This window comes from Girardinichthys multiradiatus, chromosome 13 (genome assembly GCF_021462225.1).
Source record: "Girardinichthys multiradiatus isolate DD_20200921_A chromosome 13, DD_fGirMul_XY1, whole genome shotgun sequence".
Lineage (NCBI taxonomy): Eukaryota > Metazoa > Chordata > Actinopteri > Cyprinodontiformes > Goodeidae > Girardinichthys > Girardinichthys multiradiatus.
The window spans coordinates 7,270,326-7,296,095 of record NC_061806.1 but is presented as its reverse complement, the minus strand read 5'-3'; the positions used below and the strand labels follow the sequence as shown (position 1 = coordinate 7,296,095).

Below are 25,770 nucleotides of genomic sequence, written 5' to 3'. Positions count from 1 at the left end.
GTGCTTAGATCATTTCATTTTCTTGTTATATTTTACACTGTCATTAATTATTCCTGTCATTTTTGCTGTTTTCTAGTTGTAACAATACATCTCTAGAGATTTTTCATCAAGATATATGGTCCCCATGGGATGAATACGATGCATTTAATAATCATGTTTTCTAAAAGTGTCTCAAAAGTAATGACTATCATTTATTATCTATCTATCATTACTGTGATATGCCATCAAGTGCAAAATGCTCATTTGTGTATTTGAAACAGAAGCAGTGAAGTACTTCAGGAGAGTGAATGGAAATCAAGACCACAGAATATTTCTACAAAGTTCTTTATTTTATGCATGGTGCTCTTTACATGTATTCATCTGATGTTAAAGGGTGGGTTCACAATAAAGAAAACATTAGAAATATCCATTCATAGTAAGTGCCATGATAAATAAGACAGCTCAGTGAAGTAACTATAACATCCAGGTAAGACAGTACTGAATGGAATAAAGAAGTAAAGCAAACATGGTCTGGGCAAAATCACAAGCCATACTGATACATGATGTGTCTAATTTGTTTGGGCAGTGCCAAATAAAATGGTTCTGGTATCCTAGATTTAGCATTGTTCTAGCAGTTGTATTAGTTACTGTACTACCATTGTAATGTAACACTCATAAATCTGCTGGGGCCTTTCGTTATTTAATCTTAGTTCCTGTATAAAATTGCATTAATAATGCATTATTATAACGAGGACACAAGTGGTAAACAAGACTTGCATACTAACGTTTTTCTGGCCTATTACGTTGCACATTTCTTGATTAGGGCCTGTTCTAAATCATTGTACTGTCATCTCCCTTTGCTTTTTCTTTGGACGCACATTTTATTTTGTATTTTCTACTTTCTTTTGCTTTTCTAAATTTTTCATTCGTTCTAGAGATTTTAAACACCTGCGTCAACAACTTAACGTTTTGAAAACACTTCTGAGAAAACCATTTGCCATTACAGAAGTGACAAAGATGGCTAAAAACACAATTGTGCCACATTAATGTACATTTTTTTGTTTGCAATAATAGAGCAACAATAATCCAGTGCTAGTTTCTGAATTTTTGCTTGATCATTTATTTTAATCAAGCAGCAAAAAATGAGAGCCATCACTGAGTGCACCCTGACCATTTAGAAGGAAAGTATAAATGTGAAATTAATTTAGCAATACTGAAATGATGCACTGCTCAGTAAAAAGGGAGAGAAGTCTATTTGACAATCGGGTCTCAATAAACAGCCAGGGAATCAAACACTATTCAGTCTAAATCTAAACAATAAAACACACAAAAATACAGTGATGGTAATAAATAAAGGAAGATAGTCTTAGTACTACGTGATCTTCAAAAATCTCCAGTTAGTGTGACACAAGCACAACAACAACAGCTGAAACAGTCAAAGGATGTCAAAAATAACTACATATATTTTGAAGCCAAATTTTAAATATAGTATTACAGAAGTAATTACTCCAGCAAATTCAATGCCCTGTTTTGATAAATCAAACAAATATCTTAACACATTACGAGGGAAAATAAAGTATTTACTTTACATGAAGTATCACAAACTCAAAAACATTCAGAGGAATGCTCCAGTCCCAACTTGTAGTATCTCCAATTCCTTTTTCAGTGCAGTTTTCAGCACTTTGTGGAAAACTGACTTCCAACATTTTGGTAACCAAATGTGATGGTAAGAAAAGTTGTAGAAAAATAAAGCAAGAATCTCAAGTTTAAAAGACCAAATGCTTTTAACATTTTTTTCATAAAATCTCCACACAAATGGGAGAGGAATAAATCCACATTGTTAGACTCCTATTAATATGAAAAAGTTTATTTTTTGAATATCATTTTTATTCAAAACTTTAGGAGATGCTTTGAAGGCATAAAATGCAATAATAGGGGGTTGTTGGAAATTCTGGAAAGGCTCTTGGAAACTTTCTGGTAGCTGTCTCCTTCAACCAAAACGCAACTCTTGGAAGTAAAACTTGATTCACTGCTGAAGCCTCCTTCCTCTGATAAGGTCTGGTTTGTCATGCCAAAGGCAGGGCAGCTGAATGTGATGACTGGGGTTGCTGAGGTAAAATGTTGTTATGGAGACATAAGACAATGAAGAGGGGGCATCTGAGTAGGCTGAGGTGCAGTTAAAAGATTTAAGGATGTGAAAAAAGAGAGATAGAGAAATAAATATTAGTTAACCTAAACAGCCAAATCTTGAAATTTTAAACCAAAACACTTAATAGACATAAGCTGAATAAGATACCGTATTTCTGCAGAAGTAATAAACAAACACTCAATTCCATACATCAACAGGAAAAGAAAGGACTCCCACCTGTGAGCTTACATCAGTTTTTACATTTTCCCAGAAAACATGCTATGTTAGAAGAACAACTAAATTGAGTACAAAAGTGGAACAGAAAATACATTTAAGTGAAAGCTCTTCTATTATTTTTAATTCAATTTAAAAGTACTTCATTAATAACAAAGGGTAATTAAACACTGCCGTATTTCTTATTATACATGGTAAAAAATACAGCAGTATATGGTGATGCAGTGGGCAGGAAAAATCTTCTGTAGTGGTCAGTATTGCAGAGGCTCAGAAGAAGCCTCTGACTGAAAACACTGCTGTTGTATGACAGTCTCATGAAGAGGATGCTTAGGGTTGTCTGCAATGTTCTTCGTTGAATAGCATGATCTTTGTCATACCCATAACACAACACAAAATAGTGTATTTCTGACTGAAACTACTAGCTTTATCTGCAGTTGTTATAATTTACATTTCAGTAAGTCTGCATAGTCTGTTAGATGGTTAATGTAAGATAATTTCCCTGAAGTGCACGAGATTGCTTGCTGGTGGATTCTGGTTTATGAAATTGTACAATAATTAAAGGCCTGAAATATCCTTTTTATCTACACCTTAAATATTTAAAAATTTTATTACACATTTTAATATTTAAAGGACCTTTTTGGTAGACATTACAGCTTAAAGTGCTCTGAAAGGTAGCCTAAAATCTATTAAAATGATAATTACAATGTTAAACACATTGTTAAGTCCAATGCAATATAAGTATTTCAAATCATAAACAAGCAAAAGTTGAGTTACAAAGTTTCATTGATGGATTGACGTTTTTGTCAAAGTCTAAAGTCTGATGCAAAAATAAACTGATTACTTCAAAACAACGTAATGGGCATGTATGTTTGATAGAATACAACAATAAATCACAGGTATATGTAAGTACAGTATTTAGATCCTCACGGCCAAGATGTACCCTGCCTCTTGCCCAACGACTGGTGGAGATAGCCTCCACATGACCCTGCATTGATAAGAGGGTATGAATAAAAGTTGGATGCATGGATTGTCAGTCTCTTGATAGACAGAAAAGAGTTTATTGCAATTTGTTAAGGACATGTTGCCCTGCCAGCTAACTAAACAGCATCATATTCCCAGCCTGAACCACTTAACATGGTACAAACAAGGCTACAATAAAGTCACACAGGCACCACTCTCCAACATCACACATTTTGCTTGGGTAAGCATGTTCTATATTAAAGCACCACTGAGGGAATGATCTCCATACATTCAATCTATGCCCAAATGAAATAGTTTCTGAAAAACTATATACAGGGGTTGGACAATGAAACTGAAACACCTGTCATTTTAGTGTGGGAGGTTTCATGGCTAAATTGGACCAGACTGGTAGCCAGTCTTCAATGATTGCACATTGCACCAGTAAGAGCAGAGTGTGAAGGTTCAATTAGCAGGGTAAGAGCACAGTTTTGCTCAAAATATTGAAATGCACACAACATTATGGGTGACATACCAGAGTTCAAAAGAGGACAAATTGTTGGTGCACGTCTTGCTGGCGCATCTGTGACCAAGACAGCAAGTCTTTGTGATGTATCAAGAGCCACGGTATCCAGGGATACCACCAAGAAGGACGAACCACATCCAACAGGATTAACTGTGGACGGAAGAGGAAGCTGTCTGAAAAGGATGTTCGGGTGCTAACCCGGATTATATCCAAAAAACATAAAACCACGGGTACCCAAATCACGGCAGAATTAAATGTGCACCTCAACTCTCCTGTTTCCACCAGAACTGTCAGTCGGGAGCTCCATAGGGTCAATATACACGGCCGGGCTGCTATAGCCAAACCTTTGGTCACTCATGCCAATGCCAAACGTCGGTTTCAATGGTGCAAGGAGCGCAAATCTTGGGCTGTGGACAATGTGAAACATGTATTGTTCTCTGATGAGTCCACCTTTACTGTTTTCCCCACATCCGGGAGAGTTACGGAGTGGAGAAGCTCCAAAGAAGCGTACCACCCAGACTGTTGCATGCCCAGAGTGAAGCTTAGGGGTGGATTAGTGATGGTTTGGGCTGCCATATCATGGCATTCCCTTGGCCCAATACTTGTGCTAGATAGGCCCGTCACTGCCAAGAGCTACCGAACCATTCTTGAGGACCATGTGCATCCAATGATTCAAACATTGTATCCTGAAGGCGGTGCCGTGTATCAGGATGACAATGCACCAATACACACAGCAAGACTGGTGAAAGATTGGTTTGATGAACATGAAAGTGAAGTTGAACATCTCCCATGGCCTGCACAGTCACCAGATCTAAATATTATTGAGCCACTTTGGGGTGTTTTGGAGGAGCGAGTCAGGAAACGCTTTCCTCCACCACTATCACGTAGTGACCTGGCCACTATCCTGCAAGAAGAATGGCTTAAAATCCCTCTGACCACTGTGCAGGACTTGTATATGTCATTCCCAAGACGAATTGACGCTGTATTGGCCGCAAAAGGAGGCCCTACACCATACTAATAAATTATTGTGGTCTAAAACCAGGTGTTTCAGTTTCATTGTCCAACCCCTGTATATATAGCTATATATATATAGTTATATATATATATATATATATATATATATATATATATATATATATATATACAGGTCCTTCTCAAAATATTAGCATATTGTGATAAAGTTCATTATTTTCCATAATGTCATGATGAAAATTTAACATTCACGTATTTTAGATTCATTGCACACTAACTGAAATATTTCAGGTCTTTTATTGTCTTAATACGGATGATTTTGGCATACAGCTCATGAAAACCCAAAATTCCTATCTCACAAAATTAGCATATCATTAAAAGGGTCTCTAAACGAGCTATGAACCTAATCATCTGAATCAACGAGTTAACTCTAAACACCTGCAAAAGATTCCTGAGGCCTTTAAAACTCCCAGCCTGGTTCATCACTCAAAACCCCAATCATAGGTAAGACTGCCGACCTGACTGCTGTCCAGAAGGCAATTATTGACACCCTCACGCAAGAGGGTAAGACACAGAAAGAAATTTCTGAACAAATAGGCTGTTCCCAGAGTGCTGTATCAAGGCACCTCGGTGGGAAGTCTGTGGGAAGGAAAAAGTGTGGCAGAAAGCGCTGCACAATGAGAAGAGGTGACCGGACCCTGAGGAAGATTGTGGAGGAGGGCCAATTCCAGACCTTGGGGGACCTGCGGAAGCAGTGGACTGAGACCGGAGTAGAAACATCCAGAGCCACCGTGCACAGGCGTGTGCAGGAAATGGGCTACAGGTGCCGCATTCCCCAGGTCAAGCCACTTTTGAACCAGAAACAGCGGCAGAAGCGCCTGACCTGGGCTACAGAGAAGCAGCACTGGACTGTTGCTCAGTGGTCCAAAGTACTTTTTTTTGGATGAAAGCAAATTCTGCATGTCATTCGGAAATCAAGGTGCCAGAGTCTGGAGGAAGACTGGGGAGAAGGAAATGCCAAAATGCCAGAAGTCCAGTGTCAAGTACCCACAGTCAGTGATGGTCTGGAGTGCCGTGTCAGCTGCTGGTGTTGGTCCACTGTGTTTTATCAAGGGCAGGGTCAATGCAGCTAGCTATCAGGAGATTTTGGAGCACTTCATGCTTCCATCTGCTGAAAAGCTTTATGGAGATGAAGATTTCATTTTTCAGCATGACCTGGCACCTGCTCACAGTGCCAAAACCACTGGTAAATGGTTTACTGACCATGGTATCACTGTGCTCAATTGGCCCCCTGGTTACTCTCATCCTCCACTGAAGGCTGAGGGTCCTCCATCGGTTCCAGGGTTTGTGTAGGGGCTTCGGTAGAGGGTGAGTAGCTGGTAGCTACCTCATCCTCCACGATCACCTTCATGTCTTCAGGCAGGACATTCGCGTCTACAGACTCAGCCATGAATAGCGGCGATGGTGAGTAGAGGTCTGGAGAAAGCGGTTGATACATTTTCATGTTGTATCCTGTAGGTGATGCAGGACTGAAGTGGGTCTCTGAGAATGAGGACGTTGAGGTGGATGGTGAGAAGAGGTCAGGGGAAGGCAGATGATATGGTCCAATGTTGAAGCTTTCATCGTGCTCAGGAGAGAAGTGGATCTCTGCTCGGTGGTTGTAGAGATCCCTGTATGGTGTTGGCTCACTCATTCTCAGGATTCGATTCTCAGTGTCTGTGAACTTGCTGTTATCCCCCCGTATATATATCATAGGAAGGGGGGCGGGTCCTCAGAAGGGGGTTTGTTGTAGACGTAAAACAGGAAACGTCAGCGTTTTTTTCACTGACATGACATCGATCAAACTGCGTGAGTTGTGGAAAAGGTCGGAAAGACGCTGTCCAATTTCACTCATCTTCTCTGCCCAAGTTTCAAACGGCAGAGCCAGCATTGTCTTGAATATGCCGCAGTGCAGATTGAAAGCCTCCAACACAAACAGATCTGAGGGGTTCGTCCGGTTGTTCCTGCGTCTGCTCACCCGAAAAGACCAGCGACCATTTGCTGTGGTTTTTGACCCCCACAATGCGGTAAAGAGAGGTTCTCTCTCAGCTATTTCAACATTGGATGGCATATGAAACATTCTCGCCCGTTTTGCAAGTCGAGGAGACAGTTCATTTTCTTCTTCCTCCCTCTCCTGCATTGAGACTGTTTCAGGGCTATCATTAAGGTGCGGGATTGCATGCCTCAACACAGCCCAGTCGCTGTGGGTGAGAGTACACAGAGCCAGTGATCCATTAAATACCTCGTCTTGATCCAATTGATACAGGCAAAGCTCTCCTATTTCATACATGAAAATATAACCCCATCTACCAATCAGGCCATATGGCTCCAAAGACCATTCTTTCTGCAGAGTGTTGAACGGGGGTCTTTGTACCCTGCAGATGTAGTATGTTGATTTCTTAGGAGCATTCAATTCACGGGATGAATACTGGTAGACGGTCACTGGGGTTTCGCACAGAACTGACATACCTCTTGGCCGACCCGAGGTCTGATTTTCAACTGTGGATCCAACATCAACTTCAACAGTTGATGTTGGATCCTCATCATCGGTAGAGTATGTCATGACGGGAATTCCGATAGGTATCTCAGATGAGGAAGTAGATGATATAGGTGATGCAGTTGCTTGTTCATCATAACCTTGGCACGCGTTGCGTTTCTCATCCCCTTGACGATAAACTCTCTTAAATCTAGCCATTGCTGAACGGGTGTTCTTTTCCAACGAATGCTGCATGTAAAGTGCAGAGTTTTATCCCTGTAAGTAAACACTAAAGCACGCCCCATTGTTTTCTTTGGGTTATTCAAGGTTTAACGAGGCTTACAAACACACCCCTTTATTTTTAATTGGTGCTGATGCCATACAGTTTCTGATAATACCATATTTGTCTTGTTCTATTTATGACATACACACCCCTGTGTTTTAATCGGTTCATTTAAGGACTTCCCCGTAACACCCTTAAACACACCCCTGTATTATTATTGGTTCATTTAAGGTATCGCCCCTAATGACGACAACCAATCAGCATCCACGGTTACGCCCCTCGGGCACACCCCTGTTGACCCCATGACCTCCCCGCCCCCATCACCCATGACCCCCCCCTTAAGGCCAAAGGTCACCTGTCAAAAAGTTTGATTGAAGGTTGTATTTTAGTCTCTGATGTTCTTATTGTTGACTATATATTAACCTTTAATTAACCTTAATAAATAACAGATGACTGAAAACATCATATCAGTGTTTAGATAGCATGTTATCATACTGTAATAAAATGAGTTTAGAGGTAATATTTTGACTAAGGTAAGGGATGGTGGTTCCTTTATATATAGTCTTGGTAAAAATAAAGTCCTCTTCAGGCTTGTCCTCTTCAGGTTGAAGGGGAGTTCCTGCCTCAAGTGGAGAAGTTTAAGTATCTCGGGGTCTTGTTCATGAGTGAGGGAAGAATGGAGCAGGAGATCGTCAGACGGATCGGTGCGGCTGCCGCAGTAATGGTGGTGCTGTGCCGGTCCGTTGTGGTGAAGAGAGAGCTGAGCCGAAAAGTGAAGCTCTCAATTTACTGGTCGGCCTAAGTTCCTACCCTCACCTATGGCCATGAACTTTGGGTCATGACCGAAAGAACGAGATCCCTGATACAGGCGGCTGAAATGAGCTTCCTCCAAAGGGTGGCTGGGCACTCCCTTATAGATAGATTGAGGAGCTCGGCCATCTGTTCTGCCACACAGCAACTCCAAGGCTCGCAAATGCACGTTTCTACAGTTACCGGACCCTTTTGTGATGCCTAGAGAGTATATTGGTTGCTGTTACTAATGTCAATCCATCCAGTTCATCTCAATTTCTAAAAATACTCAATTCCATTGATTATTTATACCCGCTTATCTGTGAAGGATTGTAGAGAGGCTAAAAGTCATTGGCCAAGAGGAGGGGGACACTAAACAGGTCGCCAGTTTATTAATGATGTGAAAACTGTATTTGTACTAACAAGAACCATTATTAAATCTATGTCGTACAGGAGTGAATATCACAGAGGTGCAATGTGATGGAGGAAATATCTTATCTTATCTATATTAGAATTATAATTCTAATAATTATTATACTCGTACTCGTTGTCTTCCGCTTTATCCGGGACCGGGTCGCGGGGGCAGCAGACTCAGCATCCCCAGACACCTCTTCCAGCTCCTCCGGGGGGAGCCCAAGGCGTTCCCAGGCCAGCCGAGAGACATAGTCCCTCCAGCGTGTCCTGGGCCGTCCCCTGGGCCTCCTCCTGGTGGGACGTGCCTGGAACACCTCCCGAGGAAGGCGTCCAGGAGGCATCCGGTATAGATGCCCGAGCCACCTCAACTGGCTCCTCTCGATGTGGAGAAGCAGCGGCTCTACTCCGAGCCACTCCCGGATGGCCGAGCTCCTCACCCGATCTCTAAGGGAGTGCCCGGCCACCCTACGGATAATTATTATAGTTATTGCGTTTTGCAAATGGCACAAGCAAAGAGGGTGTTTATATTTTTATTTATTTATTTTTGCCTGTTAGGCCTTTGATTTCTATTTTTTATTGAACATTTTATTATTTTTAAACACAGGAACAGTGGAAGACAAACAGAAGCGGGCACCCACCCCACCCTGCCAGACAGCACATGTAATAAATAATAATAATAAAAAAAAGTATAATTAAAAACATTTAAGTAAATAAAAAAAAAACAAATACTTAAATAAATGAATAACCATAATAGGTTGCACAGTGGTGCAGTTGGTAGCACTGTTGCCTTGCAGCAAGAAGTTCTTGGGTTCAACTCCTGGCTGGGGGTCTTTCTGCATGGAGTTTGCATGTTCTCCCCGTGCATGCGTGGGTTCTCACCAGGTACTCTGGATTCCTCCCGCAGTCCAAAAACATGACTGTTATGTTAATTGGTCTCTCTAAATTACCCTTAGGTGTGTGAATGAGTGTGTGCATAGTTGTTTGTGTGTTGCCCTGCGATGGACTGGCAACCTTTCCAGGGTGTACCCCGCCACCCGCCCATAGACTGCTGGAGATAGGCACAAGCTTCCCAGCGACCCACTGTGGAAGAAGCATTATAGAAAAAAACTGACTGACTGAATACCCATAATAGATATTCATATTACCAGTCCGCCGTAAAGAATCAAGTGCTAAGGGTAACCAGTCATCAGCAGACATTCTATTACCTTTATTCCGAGAGTTGCAATGGACAAGTCTTATTCCATACATTAATAACAAGTTTTTTTGATCCATAAGTATGCAATCTAGGAAGGGTGCCAAATTTTATATCTCATCTCTACCCTTCACAATAGCCTGAAATTTTCTTGGGGGAGGATGTTAAAGATCTCTCTGTACCAAATAGTCATATTGGGAGAAAGAGTTTCGATCCAGTTAAGCAGTATACACTTTCTAGCAAAGAGGGTGTTTTTAGGGAATGAGAAGATTTTATGTCTAAGCTTATCAACTGCTTGAGTTTTTCAAGGACAATTCTTTTGGAACTGTTCACAGAGCTACAACTAGTCTTAGAGCATGTAACAGCATGCATACTCTATAGTACTGCTGATCACACTCTGATCCTAGCAGCAGAGGCAATTCAGAGGGAGGAGGAAGACTAATCAGGGCAACTTTGTGCTAAGTCATGCCAGCTGTGAGGGATAAAATAATATGTATGTCATCTAGACGCAGAATTCCCAAACAATCCGTTCAAATAGACCAATATTACAACTCAAATTACATATTGCTGTAAAAGGTCTATTACAAGATTAAAACCTGTCCCAATATTTATCTACCAATTGTGCATCTACCTAATGTGCCTCTACAGGTGCAACTGATGGGCATCTGTTGGACAGTGGTCAGTGGTCTGGATTTTGATTATAGTTTAACCATTAAAGGCCGAGCATTCAATCAAGTTTCCCCATCTACAACAATTGTATAATATGAGCTGTAACAGCATTTACATTTCTATTGGGATAAAAAATATTTTGGATTCAATTAAAGCCCCGAGGTACCTTTGTATTCAAAATAGTTGTAGTGCAACTAGCGTAAAACATTAATGGATGATTTGGCACATAAAATAAAATGCCTTATTCACAGTAGTAGCATCTCCAACCATCACTTCTTCTCCCATTATCCCTAAAGTGATTATTTGCCTCTGTCTGCATATGAAAATGGTTGGTGTCAAGGGAGAAGCCTCGCATTTGCTCAATCCCATGTTATTTGGTGTGTACAAAAGAAATGTGATTGGATTCATTTGTACGCACAGTTTTATAAATCTGGATTTCTTTGCCCACGTAGTTTTGTAATATTTTGTGGCACTAGTGGCCTTTATTTTTTTAATTTCTTTTTCAAAGTAAACAGACTGGAAGTGGGTGAAGAGAGGGGGGAACACATGCAGCAGAGGTTTCCGGGTCACTACTTGAACTTGGGCTGTGTCAAGGACATAGGCCTCCATACATGGGTGGCACGGCACTTTATTTCAGTAAGAAATCTGTGCAAGTATTTGTATATGAGGCCCCTGATGCCTATGGAGGCCATTGTAGTACTGTAAGTTCATTACCATGTTTAGAAATCAGTTTGAGATAATTTGAGTTTGTGTGTTATCCTGCTGGAAGCAGCCATCAGAAGATAAGCACAATGCAGTGATGGTCTGCAACAATACTCAGGTAGCCTCTGGTGTTTGAATGATGCTCAGTTGGTACTAAGGAGCTCAAAGTGTGCCACAGCATTGCACCAACAGCACTAGCCTGACCCGCTGATGCAAGGCAGGGTGGATCCATATTTTCATGTTGTTTATGCCAAAGTCTAACTCTTCCATCCGAATAATGCATTTAAGACTTGTTTGGACAAGGCAAAGCTTTTTCTATCTGCTATTGTCTAAATTTGCTCAGTCTGTGTAAATTCTAGCCAGAGCTTCCTGCTCTTAGCTGACAGGAGTGTCACGCAGTGTGGTTTCCTGTTGCCCATCTGCTTCAAGGATCCATGTGTCATGCATTCAGAGATGGTATTCTGCATACCTTGGATGTAATGAGTTTTCTTTTAACTAATGCTGCCTTTGTACCATCTGCCCATTCTTTTCTGACCTCCAACATCAGTAAGATATTTTATCCCATCCTACTCACTGGATATTTTATCTTTTTCAGATATTCTCTGTAAACTGTGTCTATCTGTGACACCTCTCTGGAGGGGGGCATCGTCCAAGCTTCTGCTGGCAACAACTTAATGCTCACCCTCTACCGATGATACACTTAGCCCTGTCTTTCAGTGTTTAACCCTTTCTCTCTCCTAGACATAGCAATTGACTGAGCTTTTACTGTAACTAATTATATGTGCTCTCTTTCAGACTCTAACCTTGAAAACTGACTCAGAGTTTATCTATTCTCTCTTTCTAGATGAAACGACAAAAGGAGCTACATCCATTAACATTTACTTTTCCTTCCCATTGAAGATACTCCTGGATCAGTGCTTCTGTGTTCTTTTTGTGTCTCTGCTTTGTTCTCTCAAACCCCCGGTCGGTCGTGGCTGATGGCCGCTCACACTGAGCCTGGTTCTGCTGGAGATTTATTGCTGTTAAAAGGGAGTTTTTCCTCTTCACTGTTGCTACATGCATGCTCAGTATGAGGGATTGCTTCAAAGTCAATGCCAGTGACTGTCCACTGTCACTACATGCTCATCCAGGAGAAATGACTGCTACAAGTCTCTGACTCGATGCAATCTGCTGGGTTTCCTTAGATAGAAAAACTTTTTATCCAATTTGAATAAATAACTGAATCTGACTGCACTCTTCAATGGTTAGGATTAATTGGAATGTATTTACCTGACTTTTTGAAGTGCCTTGAGACGACATGTGTTGTGAATTGGCGCTATATAAATAAACTGAATTAAATTGAATTAAACCTCAGAAATGGCTGTGTGTGAAAATTCTAGTTAATCAGCAGTTTCTCAAATATTCTTAACAGCATGTCTCTGATCCTTGCTTTGAACGCAAGTTAGTTATCTGTAACTGGATTAAGCTGCTGCCATTTGACTTATGGGTATTTGTGTTAAAAAGCAATTAAAGAGGTATACCTAACAAAGTGGCAGCTGAGTGTATTTAAATGAGGTTGTTTACCTTGCAACCTTACCTAGATCATTTGTCTATGCTAAATAGATAAATATATAAATAATAATATACAGTTACATTTTATAAATCATGTATTACATAATGTAAATTTTTTTTTTTGCATTTATACTTTACTTACCTTCTTAATCTGGAGTTATCTCTGTTTCCTGGTGTACAACCACTTTGGTAACAGACATATCTGGGTGCTGCTCCTTTGCCTCTTTAATAGCCTGAGCCAAAGCCTAAAGAGTCACCACGAGACAGAAAAGGATGGATTAATAAAACAAATGACATAAAATAAAAGCTTAAATAAATATTGTGACTCAGTTGTGGAGCAGGCACACCATATGCTTAAATCTATAGTCCTTAATGATGTTGTCCAGGGTGCGTTTCCTGGCCCTGGGCCATTTACTGTATGTCTTTCTCTTCCCTTTCTACCCTACATTCTGTCTAGCTACTAATGTGCTTCTGTGTTCTTTTTGTGTCTCTGCTCTGTTCTCTCAAACCCCCAATCGGTCGTGGCAGATGGCCGATCACACTGAGCCTGGTTCTGCTGGAGGTTTCTTCCTGTTAAAAGGGAGTTTTTCCTCTCCACTGTCACTACATGCATGCTCAGTATGAGGAATTGCTATAAAGTTAACGCCAGTGACTATTCACTGTCACTACATGCTCATCCAGGAGGAGTGATGGCTACAAGTCTCTGACTCAATGAAATCTGCTGGGTTTCCTTAGATAGAAAATCTTTTTATCAAATTTGAATAAATAACTGCATCTGACTGCACGTTTCAATGATTAGGATTAATTGGAATGTATGTACCTGACTTTGTGAAGTGCCTTGAGATGACATGTGTTGTGAATTGGCACTATATAAATAAACTGAATTGAATTAATGATTAAAGGCCACTGTGGTGCTATAGAATATGAAAAGGACCTCACCCCTCACTTGTTAGACATGTTCAGTACCATGTAAACCTTTTCAGCTCAACTGACCTTAAATGGCTTTCTTGATAAAAATTTATTTCTGTGGAACCTGTCTGATGTCAAAAAATGCTTTACTGCATGACCACAATATACTAAAACTGGGCTTTGAGACATTCTCATGAAAGACCAAAACAGACAGGTAACTTAGATTCAGCCACAGTTTAATGATCAAGTCTTTATTTTGCTGGGGGGTACTCATAATACCAAGCAAGGTTTGTCAGAAGTCTGTAAAAGGCACTGATTTTATGAGTAATTACAATTTAATAATATGCTGCAGCTTCTTGTGGTTATGTAACATCAGTAAAATATATTTCACCAGTTAGAAAACACAATGTTAAACCTATTTAAGTTTTGTTTAATATTGTATTGCTGCACAGTTTTTTACTTTGGTTACAGATAAACTAGTTTCTATGCAATAAGATCTTATGGCTACAAAATTATACAGAGTTTGACTTCTTGTGGCCGCATCATTAAATCATATGCAATTCCATTAAAGACATATCATGCAAAATGCACTTTTTTAGGAAATTCCTATTTCCCTCACCTCAAGGATGAGTGCTTCAGCAACCTACATCAGTATCAAGAAGGATTTGCTAAAATACTTAATTTGATTAAGGGGTCGGTTCCTTCTGTCTATGGAAACAACGGACACAGCAAAGCAGTAAGCTGCAAATAACGCTAACATAACGGCAAACCTTATTTCAGGAACTTATTTGAATTTATTGTTAGGGTTAGGGTTAGATAATTGTATACCTGTTATCAAACTACAAAAATGGCCGAACGGATTAAAGTGGAGAACTCTTTGACCTGGAGAAGGGCAGGATGTGAAGTGCCTGAACCAAAACAAGTTGCTCTCAGACACACCTCAGAATAGGGGTCTAAGAAGAGCCTGTGGAGCTACAATAACAAAGAGTTCAGACCAAAGCATTGCAGTTCCACTTTATATAGACCACAACTAAATGATTTAAGTTGAGGTGCAAACACACCCTCCATTTCTGCTACCTGTGCAACCCCTTCTCTTTTCCAATGGTTATAATCAGTCTGACAGAGAGAGGTACCCCCAATCCTTGTGGTTTTTAGTGTAACAAAGGCCACCAGTGGGCTCTAGATGGACAAACTTTATCAGTTCATTATTTTACTTAGTACCCCTACACATACCCCATTCTAAAAAGGCCAAACTCTAACACTGACTAGTTTGTTCTAACCTCCCCAACAACCTTACACCATTCCAAACCCTTTGTGAAGTGTCTTGAGACGACATGTGTTGTGAATTGATGCAATATAAATAAAACTGAATTTAACTGAATTGAATTAAGTACAAAAAGTAAGACTTTTAAGGCTTGATATATCACCTTTAAAAAAATCTAAAAAATTAATTTAATTTAAGATGACAGTGCCAATTCAAAACAAATAAATCAAGAAGTGTTACAAAGTAAATATTTCTAATTTAATTCCAGTTAAGAAGTCAAATTTAATTTAAATAGATACTAACACAGTTCATTTCAATCCCACTCAAATCTAATTTATATTATGTAATTTCTTCTCTGTTTTGGGTTGAAAAACTGGTCATAATTGTACAATTAACATTTGGTGTTTATAAGAAAACAAGCTTTTTAAAACTTGAAAATAAGAGCTTTACTGTCAGAAAAGGCAGTTTTTGCCACTCACGGAGCAGTGTGAAATCACTTGTTTTTCCCATTTTTATTCCATTCATCTTTAAGGGCAGGTGATCCAGTATAACTTAGGGAATATATGAGGGTTTCAAGCATCTGTTGCAATCTGTAAGCTAACAAACAGTCTTTATACTTTACTTAATGAAAATATCATGTAAACTCTGTTCTATAATTTTAAACTAAAAAATGTACTATATGATTTTCACCTTGTCATGATCAATTGCAGTGTCTCCAGTGATGACAATTCTCTTCTCTATTCGGGTCTCAGATATACCTCCTTTCACCGTCTACAACAGAGTGTACACAGACTGAAACACATATAAACTTAGAGAAATTCATCTTCGTCATTTCTCTAAGCAACCTTTGGAAGAAAACAGGAGAGACGTAACAATGAGTTGTTCCCCTGCACAGTTCTTGATCATGATGTAGATATATATAAAGAGCATAACATTTTGTCTATTTTGTGTTTTTTACTCTAATCTATTGAAGATTCCAGAAATGCTATCTTATCGATTGTACATTATTAGGTTTACAATGAAATGAAAATAGTGATTTCATTTTATTTTTTCTGATGTTCATATGTATCTCGTTCTGTGGTAGGAAAAAAGTCTTAAACATAGATGTTTGGTTGGAGTCAATTTGTTAGAAAAATAAAAGGAACAAAAACTTGAACTGAAATGGAGTTCAGAAATAGAATTATTCATATAGTGTATGTTTTTTTCCAGCTGATTCTTTATGCACTTGTGTAAATATATTAAGTCCACTATGATGGGCAGAAACATGTCCCATCAGAAACTAAATTTAAATTGATTAGACTGAATCTGTATTTGCGTAATTTAAATGCATCGATTTAAAAATTTATTTTACAAAATTAATACTGAATTTAATGGTTTGAAACGGAAATTGCTTGCTTTAAAAAAAATTATTCTGTTGTATTGAAACTTTAGTCTGACTGGTTTCACATTCCGTTCTAAATTCAGTTTCAGTTCCAAAATTTAGTTTTTTGTGTCACACATCTGGGTCCTTGAAGCCGCAGATTAATCAAACACAGTTTCACCGATTCACAGATGTAATTTACTCTTGCTGTGTCCAAATTCAGGGGCTGCATCCTTTGAAGTGTAGGCATTTGTAGGCAGATTACGCCACGGTGAGGCGATGAAGGCTATCCAACTTCGAAGGCTCCTCCAAATGCGGCCGACAAATGTGTTGTTATTTTCCCCAGATTTGAAGGATGGGTCCGGTGTATTATTAATTGCAGGTCAAAGTAGATTGTTCAAACGGAAGTAGCAAATGCCAGAGGACAGAGAAAGCTGTGAATAAAATTGTATATATTGCACATTCTGTGAAACAAAATGAACTATTACAATGTTTTCAGGCTAGAATGTAGTTGTGTAAACCTGAAATATCTGATCGGTTTATCAAGATGTTGCTTAATTGCACAAGTGCTCCAGCATGTTCGGAGATGTCCGCTCCCGCATCCCTAACAGCCGGCTTGCCTCCCCAGCTGTCAGCTGACTCCCAGCATATTATTTTCAAATTCTCACTGGGTTTTCCCAATGAGGGAAAATAAACACAGATATAATTTAGTCAGATGGTATCGATTGTTAATGTTTGCTTTATTTATTAGGCCCGAGCAGCAAAGCAGCTGCGAAGGCCTATTGTAATTCGAATGTTTATTATTATTATTTTGCCGACAAATGAATCGCCTTTTTCGTGGCTTTAACATATTCAAAAAGTCTGCAAATTTGGCGGAGCTATCAGTCGTGTGTAAAATTTACGTATTTTAAGGATTTCACGAAAGTCGCAATAAAAATGGCTCAACAGCGCCCCCCTGAAATTTTCAAAAAACCATCCGCATTGACCTTACTTTATCGTACAGTTATGAAATTTTGTACACTTGTAGAACTCCCCGAGAACTAACCAAAACTCTCTTGCACCCACATCCTACAACAAACAGGAAGTCGGCCATCTTGGATTGAAGTTTAAATTTTGACCCCATTTTTGCCCTTTATAGCATCCGTATTTGATCGAACTCCTCCTAGAGATTTTGAATGATCGCCCTGAAATTTGGTCAGTTTGCTCAGAAGGGATGGGGGATCTAAAGTTATCAAAATTGTGACTTTTTGAGCATGCTGAGGGGGCGGAGCCAGGCCTCAAAGTTTGACGACTCGCCAAAAAAATTGAAATTGTTATAGCTCTTACTAGGAAAGTCGCAGACACACAAAACTTTCTGGTATTGATCCACACCTAGCCCCAAACAATATTCAATGGTCACATCCTGCCATCATCTAAGCCCCGCCCCCTGAGAACAGGAAGTAGCATGTTTTACTGTGAAAGGTCCAAATTTCACCCCTGTTACCTAATCAACACGAAACTGTCCCTAGTGACAGATAACAAGATGGTCTAAGTTGGTTTGGAACACAGAGACTTTAGGCAGGAGGGTGTGGCCATGGCGGCGTGGCGATGACAGACGTCACGCCATGGCCTTACGTTTGCCTGTTATTTCCACATTTCTAAGCCAATCGCCACCAAACTCAATAGGATTGATACTGGTCCAGCCCCCTAAAGATTTCCAGTGATTAAATTGGTGGGCGTGGCCTAATTGCTCAACAGCGCCCTCTAGGAGCACTAAAACAACCAACCCCAAGCCATGCTGTGTCCGAGGTGTATGACATTCAGTACACTTATTTACCTTCTCAGGACCTACAAAAAAGTCTCTTGGACCCATTGTCCAAACCCCACAGGAAGTCGGCCATTTTGGATCAAAGCCGCCATTTTGTCTCATTTACACACGTCGAATCTGAACGAACTCCTCCTACAGCTTTTTACTTACAGAAATCGAAATCAATCAGTATGGTCTTAAGGCACTGGGGATCAAAAGTTATCAAAAGCTTTTTGCTACATTAAAGTATGTGGGCGCAGCTAAGCCTCAAAATCTGACTTCTCGCCATGAAACACAAAACTCTTATAGTTTCTACAAAGAAAGTCACAGACACATGAAACCTTCTGGGATTGATCTACCTCTGGCCCTGAACAATATTCACTGATCAGATGCTGATATAATCGAAGCCCCGCCCCCTCAGAACAGGAAGTGTCATGTTTCACTTAGTGTGGGCCATATTTGATCTCCTTCAACTAATCAACATGAAACTGTCTTCAATGACAGATAACACGCTGGTCTAACTTCACCTCCAGTACTGACAGGTTTGGCTGGAGGGTGTGGCCGTGGTGGCGTGGCGAAATCTGATGTGACGCCATGGCGATACGTTTGCCTCTAAATTACACATGCAGGGTCCGATTTACTCCAAACTCAATATGGTTGATCCTTGTCAGCCCCTAAACAGCTCTATTAGATTACATATGAATTTGGCTCAACGGCGCCCCCTACGACACTTCAAGTGCTCTAGCTCCCTCATGTCCGATCGGATCCACTTCAAACTTCCTGTACATTAGAGGCTGACATTTTTTGGGGAGTCCCACGGGTCACGGGATTCCCACGGCAATCCCGCGGGACGGGAGACAGCATCAATAAAGATCACGTGATTGGGACGGTACAGGATAAAAAATGAACGGGAGCAGACAGGAGCGGGAGCTAACCAATAGGAGGGAAAATAAACTAGGATCAATTGTCTTTGGAAATGTAAAATAGAGACTTTGTTATAAACTTTAAGAAAAAAAAACTTGAATCGATGCCGCCATTGTGTAGTTTTTTTCCAAGGAGCCTAAACTATAATGTGAGTCAAACGAACTACACGACCCACAAGCCAACAGTTCTCGATGTTTTCCACCTGCGTTCAGGATGGAGGGAGCAAACGCAGGTGGATAACTGGACGTGGTAAAATTGGATTTGTAAGGTAAAGTCAGAAGTAAGGACTTATTTATTAAACTCATAGAGCTGACAGGAAAGTCGCAAATATCACCGAACTTCAGGAGAGTTGAATGTAGCGGTCTTAACACGCAGTCTGCTGCTTGTAAAACGTGTTTAGTTGTAATCAAGTTCACCAGTGATTAAGGGACACTTGTAAGGCAGATTCTGGATTAAATCAGCCCTGCATCTCTTCATTCATCAAACCAAAAGTACCATCATGTGTCAAGTCTCATCTGACCAACAAAATTGCTGCATGTGCACTAAAGATTTAAGAGGTAATGTATGGAAGCCCATGAGGAAATTTATTTATTTTGCGTCCCCACGCAATACTTTTGCGTTCGGCATTTTGGAACAGCAGCACAGATGACAAACTGCTCATAAAACAAACACTGATATGTCATTGATATGGTTTATTTGTCATATGCAGGTTAACACGCAGTAAACAATGTGATGAAATAGTTAGGATAAGAAGAACCGTTCAAATCACGATAAAAACAAAAACACTAATGGTGTACAAAAAAAAGCACACATCATGCAGCAGTAATAAGCAAACAAAGTGTCACACATGTAGTTTCGTGCAGCATTATTGTTCAGTAGTTTGTTTGACAGCTTGTGGATAAAAACAGTCTTTTAGTCTGATTTGAAGATCATTTTATTTAAGGCTGATTTCAAAATAAAACTCAATAAATCTCAAAACGGGTGTAGTGTTTGTTTCAATTTTGCAGTTATCTGGTTTGGAAACTATACCACAAAGTATTGTGAAATAACGCAGACTATTGCGTGGGGACACGAAAAGAGAAAGAATTCCCCCCTTGTCCCCTCGTGGACCTCGTTGAAAGGCTTCATCAAGGGAAGATATTAAATAAATATGTTGTGAAATAGAAAAAAATTGAATGTACCATTAAATGTACAATTTATTTAATACATCATTAAATATTAAGTGTACCACTAATTATGTCATGTCGTCTTTAAAATTATACTTAATTATTCAGTGGCACATTTAATTGCATAATATTCCATTTCATGACATAATGGTACATTTATTGTTTCTAATGATGTATTAAATAAATAAATGGTACCTTTAATTTAATGGCACATTTAATGTTACATTTCTTTCATGTTACATTTACTTCACTTATGGGACATTCACAACATTTATTTATTTAATGATGATTTTATTGTATTAATTTTGTCCAGTTTGACCCTCCATTCTTGATGCCTGTATAGGAGGTCATGTCAGAATTTAAATCAGGTGTTCTGGAGCAGACACACATCTAAAACGTGCAGGGAAGGGGTCCCTGAGGACCAGGGCTGTGAACCATTGAGGTACAGTTTCTTAATTGTGAAGGTAATACCTTTTTGCCCTTTTGTTCAACAAGTACAGTTTTCTTACTAGGTGCATTTTTCTTTCGTTCCAGCAACTTGAAACATAAAAGTGATGTCATTGTTCAAAGGAAACAATCACTTAATAAATAAGTAAAATACAACTATGTACATTTTGTTTATTCAACTAAGATAGGCATGGTCTGTTTCCTTGTTTGATATTTTATTATTTCTTCATTATTATTCTTTTTACTTTAACTGGCCTTTACTACAGCTAAAAACAGGGACCTAACTGGTCCTTCAAAGAAAGAAATTGCCAAAAGACTAAATGAAGAAAACAAAAATGGGAGTGGCACAGGAGTGGGAGTCGTTCTGAATGGGAGCGGGATGGGAGTGGGAGTCAATTTACCAGGAGTGGGACGGGACAGGATTTTTTTCGTTATGCTGGCCTGGGATTGGGATGGGACAAGACATTTTTCTGTGGGAGCGGGATGGGACAGGAGAGAAAATACACTCCCGTGTCACCCTCTAGTGCAAATATGCTTAACCCAGCAGCAAACACAGCATAAACCACGTCCTGTCTGAAAGGCCCTTAAGGTACCGAGCAGTAGAACAGTTGTTCTACCAATGGAAAGTGACCTTAAGCATAAACATCAAAATAAAATCGGGGGCAACTATTTTCATGTGTTCATCTATATCAAAGTACCACATTATTGTTTGGGTTACTCAGCATGCTGGTCATTTTCCAACTTTATTTATTTGATATTAATGTGGTCACTCACCTCAGCATTTTACTGTGATATGCTTCTTGTATAAAGAGGTCTGATTTAGTAAAGGAACCAAAACAAAATGGAGAACAAAAGGTGGAGAAAACCAAAATGGACAGAGGAGCAGAGCATGCTATTGGCACAGCTGGTGGAGGGGAATAGAGGAGTGTTGAAAAGTAGATTAGTTCTGCGGTCACGGTGCAAACAAAGAAGGCAAGGGAAGTTAATTTGTATAGCACATTTCAGCAAGAAGACAATTCAAAGTGCTGTAAGTAGAACAAAGCAGACAGGTCAAATATCCATTGCTCTGTATGCTTATTCTTGTGAAATGTTACTGAAGAATGGGTGCTGTCCTAATGGTAAAAAGGGTATTGTAAAATGTATTAACAGTAGTTGTGGAAAAATATAAACATTGAAGAAATATTGTGGCAGTGGGTCCAGTAAACAGATTTATTTATTTATGTATTATTTATTTTGTTGTTTGCTACTTCTGTCCTTTTTGTTTACCAAATTTTTGTCATTTGCCTTGTCTGTTTTTAATTTTCATGGCCTGCTCATACCAAAAAAGGTTTATCATACTATTATTTCATATTTAATTCTGCATTGGTGGAACATTCCATCTTCATTCCTTTTGCAGAGCAAATCTGCAACAGCTATTGGAAGCCTACCAAACCTAAACTGCTACTAAGCTACAGAACACAAAAAATGTTTAATGCTGAAATATATTGCTGAAGAAATGAGAAAACTCATCAACTACAGTGGTTCTTGCTGACATTTCATTGGTTGGGTGGTTGTATCTGTACTTTTCTTATAAAGGAATATATAGGTGCTTTAAACTCAGAGCATTAACACCTAAATGACCACTTTGTTTACATGCTATATTTGGGACTACACAAGAAACTTGTGCCATCAAAAACTGAATTTGAATTGCTCAGACTGAATCTGTATTTGTGTAATTTGTAATTAAATGCATTTGTTTGAAAATTAATTTTCAAACATCTGAATTAATTAGCTTTAAAGATGTATTTTGTTATTTTAAAAATTCAGTTTGACTACTTTCACTTTCTAAAATTCAATTTCAGTTCCAAACTTCAGTTTTTGGGGTCACACATCTGGATCCTTGAGGAAAGGCACAGATCAATCAAACACTGATGCATCGATTTACGTTTCATATTAGGTTAAACTTCCTTTACGGCATTTTGTGCTGGAGCAGTTTAGAGTACATGAGCTTGTCGGATGTCAATCACCAAGTCAAATGACCATCTATATGAAGTGTCATGTAAAAAAATGATGGTCAAACAGTAACATTTATGCTACAGGTAGCTATTAGCTAAGCATTCCAGATTACCATAGTGTCTCGCAGATGTTAGTTGGTCTGCGTTTCCCCTGTTCTTACCACAGTGTAACTTATTTTTTTTCCCCTCACTGTAACTTCTGTTGCTTTGCAACCATGATAGCTTGAAGCATAGATCCGTGACGCTGAACAAATGGAGATGCTTGTGGCTGTAGGCAAGAATTGATCTTCTGTAGCACTCTGTCTTACAGCAGATCTGAAAAAGCCTCTGAATGAAGACACTGTTGTTCTTCGGTTTTCCATAATGTTCTTCATTTTATGAGTGAATCATTCTTTGCATAATGATCTCCACAGGTTCCAGAGAAGTCCCCAAAATAGAGCCAGCCTTCTTTATTAGCTTGTTGAGTTTTTTAAGTTCCTGGCTCTGATACTGCTGCCACAGCAGATAAAGATAAGAAATACAGTCTGCTCTGTCCCTTTTTGTAGAGGGATGCGTGATGCGAAGTATTTATACTCCCACTGAGAAGAGGTTGTCTTGTACTGGAAGTCTGAGGTGCGCAGAGTGAAAAATAATTCTGAGAGCACAGTCCCATGTGGTGCTCCTGTGCTGCTGACTACCTGGTTAAACACACAACCCTTCAGTCTCATGAAACCTATGGCAGAATGACAGTTTCTATTTGGTTCTGTTCCCACCTCAAAGAGAATGTAAAACCAATTTCACACCAAGAAAATTCATGAGAAACTAAAACCCAGATAATTGTTTCAACCTGCGAGTATCCAAACACATATAGTGAACACCTACATTACAGAAAAAAACATGTGAAAAACAAAACTTGGTGCACTACAAAACAATCATTAGTTGTACTAACACAACTATGAATCAAAACCCAAAACAAATAATGAGCTCACAGTTACCAAAACATACCATTCGATTCATGAACCTTTCACTCCGGTGGCCCACATCAGTACATCATTCATACCTTGGGCCTTCATTCATTCCAGTCAAACCCTGCTCAAACACACTGTTTTCATCCTCCAACCCCAATCTTCCTAGTCATACTATTACTGAACTCCAGTGATCCTATGTCCTAACTAAAAACGTGGTAGCCACCTTTTCAGGGCTTCATTACCTAGGAGAAAATTATATATTTAGGGTTATCACTCACATCAACAGGCAATATAGTGGGACAACTCTTCATTAAACTTTCCAGAAAAACCATCAACTCTTGGGGATTGTGACCTGCAAAGCCTGAAAATAAACAATTTGATCATACAGTGTCCCATTACAACAATTTAACAAGAACAAAACAATCACAAACTTGGGTAGTGAAATCAGCATTTTTTCTTTTTTTTCCCCTCTTCATTTCATAACACATAATCATAAATGTACATTGTTAATTCCAGTATTACCACATGCAAAGTAGACAAATATTAACGACATCCAATTAGAAGGAGAAATAAAGGGAATCATTGTCGTCAGAAAATTAAAAAAGGGTGTTCTGTCTAGCAGTGGCATGTCGTCACCCTTTGGTGCCATCAAGTAGTGAAAGTTGAAAAATTAATTTATATTAAAGCCTATTTATGCATAAATAAGTCTGTGCAATTGTTTATCATGGCATCAATTAAATCAAATTTATCATTTAATGCACCTACCTGGATTTGGACAAAACTAAAAGCTAGCTGGTTGTGCTGAAATCCTACATTTTAATATCATCTGTAAGCTCGTTGCCTTAAAATTCTCATAGTATCATTCTGTAGAATGTCTTTCCCTTCAAGTTTGTAGAAGAGTTGTCACACAACTGATGTTACAAGTTCTATAACACACAGATGTTATTTTATGTCAATCCTAAACTTCATCCTCTCAATGCTGTATATAATAGTCTCTGTAGATTAATTTTTTGCGGTTTCTATTTAGGACTCATTACTGCCTTATGTACGATTCCTTTAACTGGTTAGCTCTCTATATCAGAAGAAAACTGTATTGGTTATTTACTTTTAAATGTATCTATTGGAATTTCTCTCCAAGATTGCTTCCTACAAGTATTTCTGTCTGGTCATGATAAAACCGTTCTCTGTTAACCATCTGGTTTCATAACAGTTCGAGTTGTTTCCATCTGGAAGATCATGATGACTCTGGATGTTTTTTTATCCAATGTTAACTATATTTAGTTGTATCTGCATTTTGTTAAAGCAGTTAGTCCTCATTTTTTAAGTGTGGGGTAGCTAGTTTTAAATAGTTTCTGTTATTTTATTGTCTTTTATATCCCGATTAGTCTCTTTTAAGGTGCAGCATTCAAAAAAGGTTAGAGTATTTGTCAGGTTTAAACCACCTAACAATACTATAACAACACAAAAAGAAGAGAGAGAGACAAAGTATTAGTTATTTTACTCGCACGAGGAGAACGGTCAGAGATGTGTTTAGTTACAAGTCTCCCAACTGCTCTGAAACCCATCCAACCGCTTCCTCTTTTTATTGTCTTTTGGGGGTCCCTAGTTTACAAAAACATTAATCTCTAAAGGATGGGAAAACAACAGCTGCATCGTAAACAGGTCATAAACAGCTTTATCCATTAACAACACATTTCCACAGTCCTCTTTCAGCTTCCAGGGTCAGTTGCCTTTTGTTCAGTGCAATCAGCCTCTCTTTATGACCTCCTCAACTGGACTGCTTCCTTTCCCGCAAGTTCAGCTCCATTTATGATCTTTGCCTGCAGACAACTCATCAGATCATTTACTCACACACATCTTGAATGATTATAAGATCAAATAGTTATGTTAAAAAATAGGAGAAACTATAAGACAAATCTTTATTCAATTATTCCAACAGTATTGTATTCATTAAATTGTGGAAATAAGTATTACATTTCAACCCTAGATACCATTTTCAAACTCTGGTTCTCCTTTCCACATCAGTTTATAAGGCTTAATAAAATTGATAAACACTAAAATG

At 39.1% G+C, this 25,770-nt stretch overlaps 1 protein-coding gene across 9 annotated transcripts in view; it reads right to left on the bottom strand.

Moving 5' to 3' along the window:
• Window positions 1-308: 308 nt before the first annotated feature.
• The window catches only part of epb41a (erythrocyte membrane protein band 4.1a), a 161,180-nt gene continuing 135,718 nt past the window's right edge, over window positions 309-25,770 (bottom strand). For 4 of the 9 annotated variants that reach the window (XM_047383889.1, XM_047383886.1, XM_047383890.1 and 1 more), the window contains 3 exons: window positions 15,775-15,855; window positions 13,054-13,156; window positions 309-2,145 (listed from right to left, as the gene is read on the bottom strand). In XM_047383889.1, the coding sequence (XP_047239845.1) occupies window positions 13,058-13,156; window positions 15,775-15,855 (180 nt within the window). In that variant the 3' untranslated portion in view covers window positions 309-2,145; window positions 13,054-13,057. Of the gene's footprint in view, window positions 2,146-13,053; window positions 13,157-15,774; window positions 15,856-25,770 lie in introns of those variants that run through there. The other 5 variants (XM_047383888.1, XM_047383885.1, XR_007041018.1 and 2 more) reach the window with 4 other exon arrangements.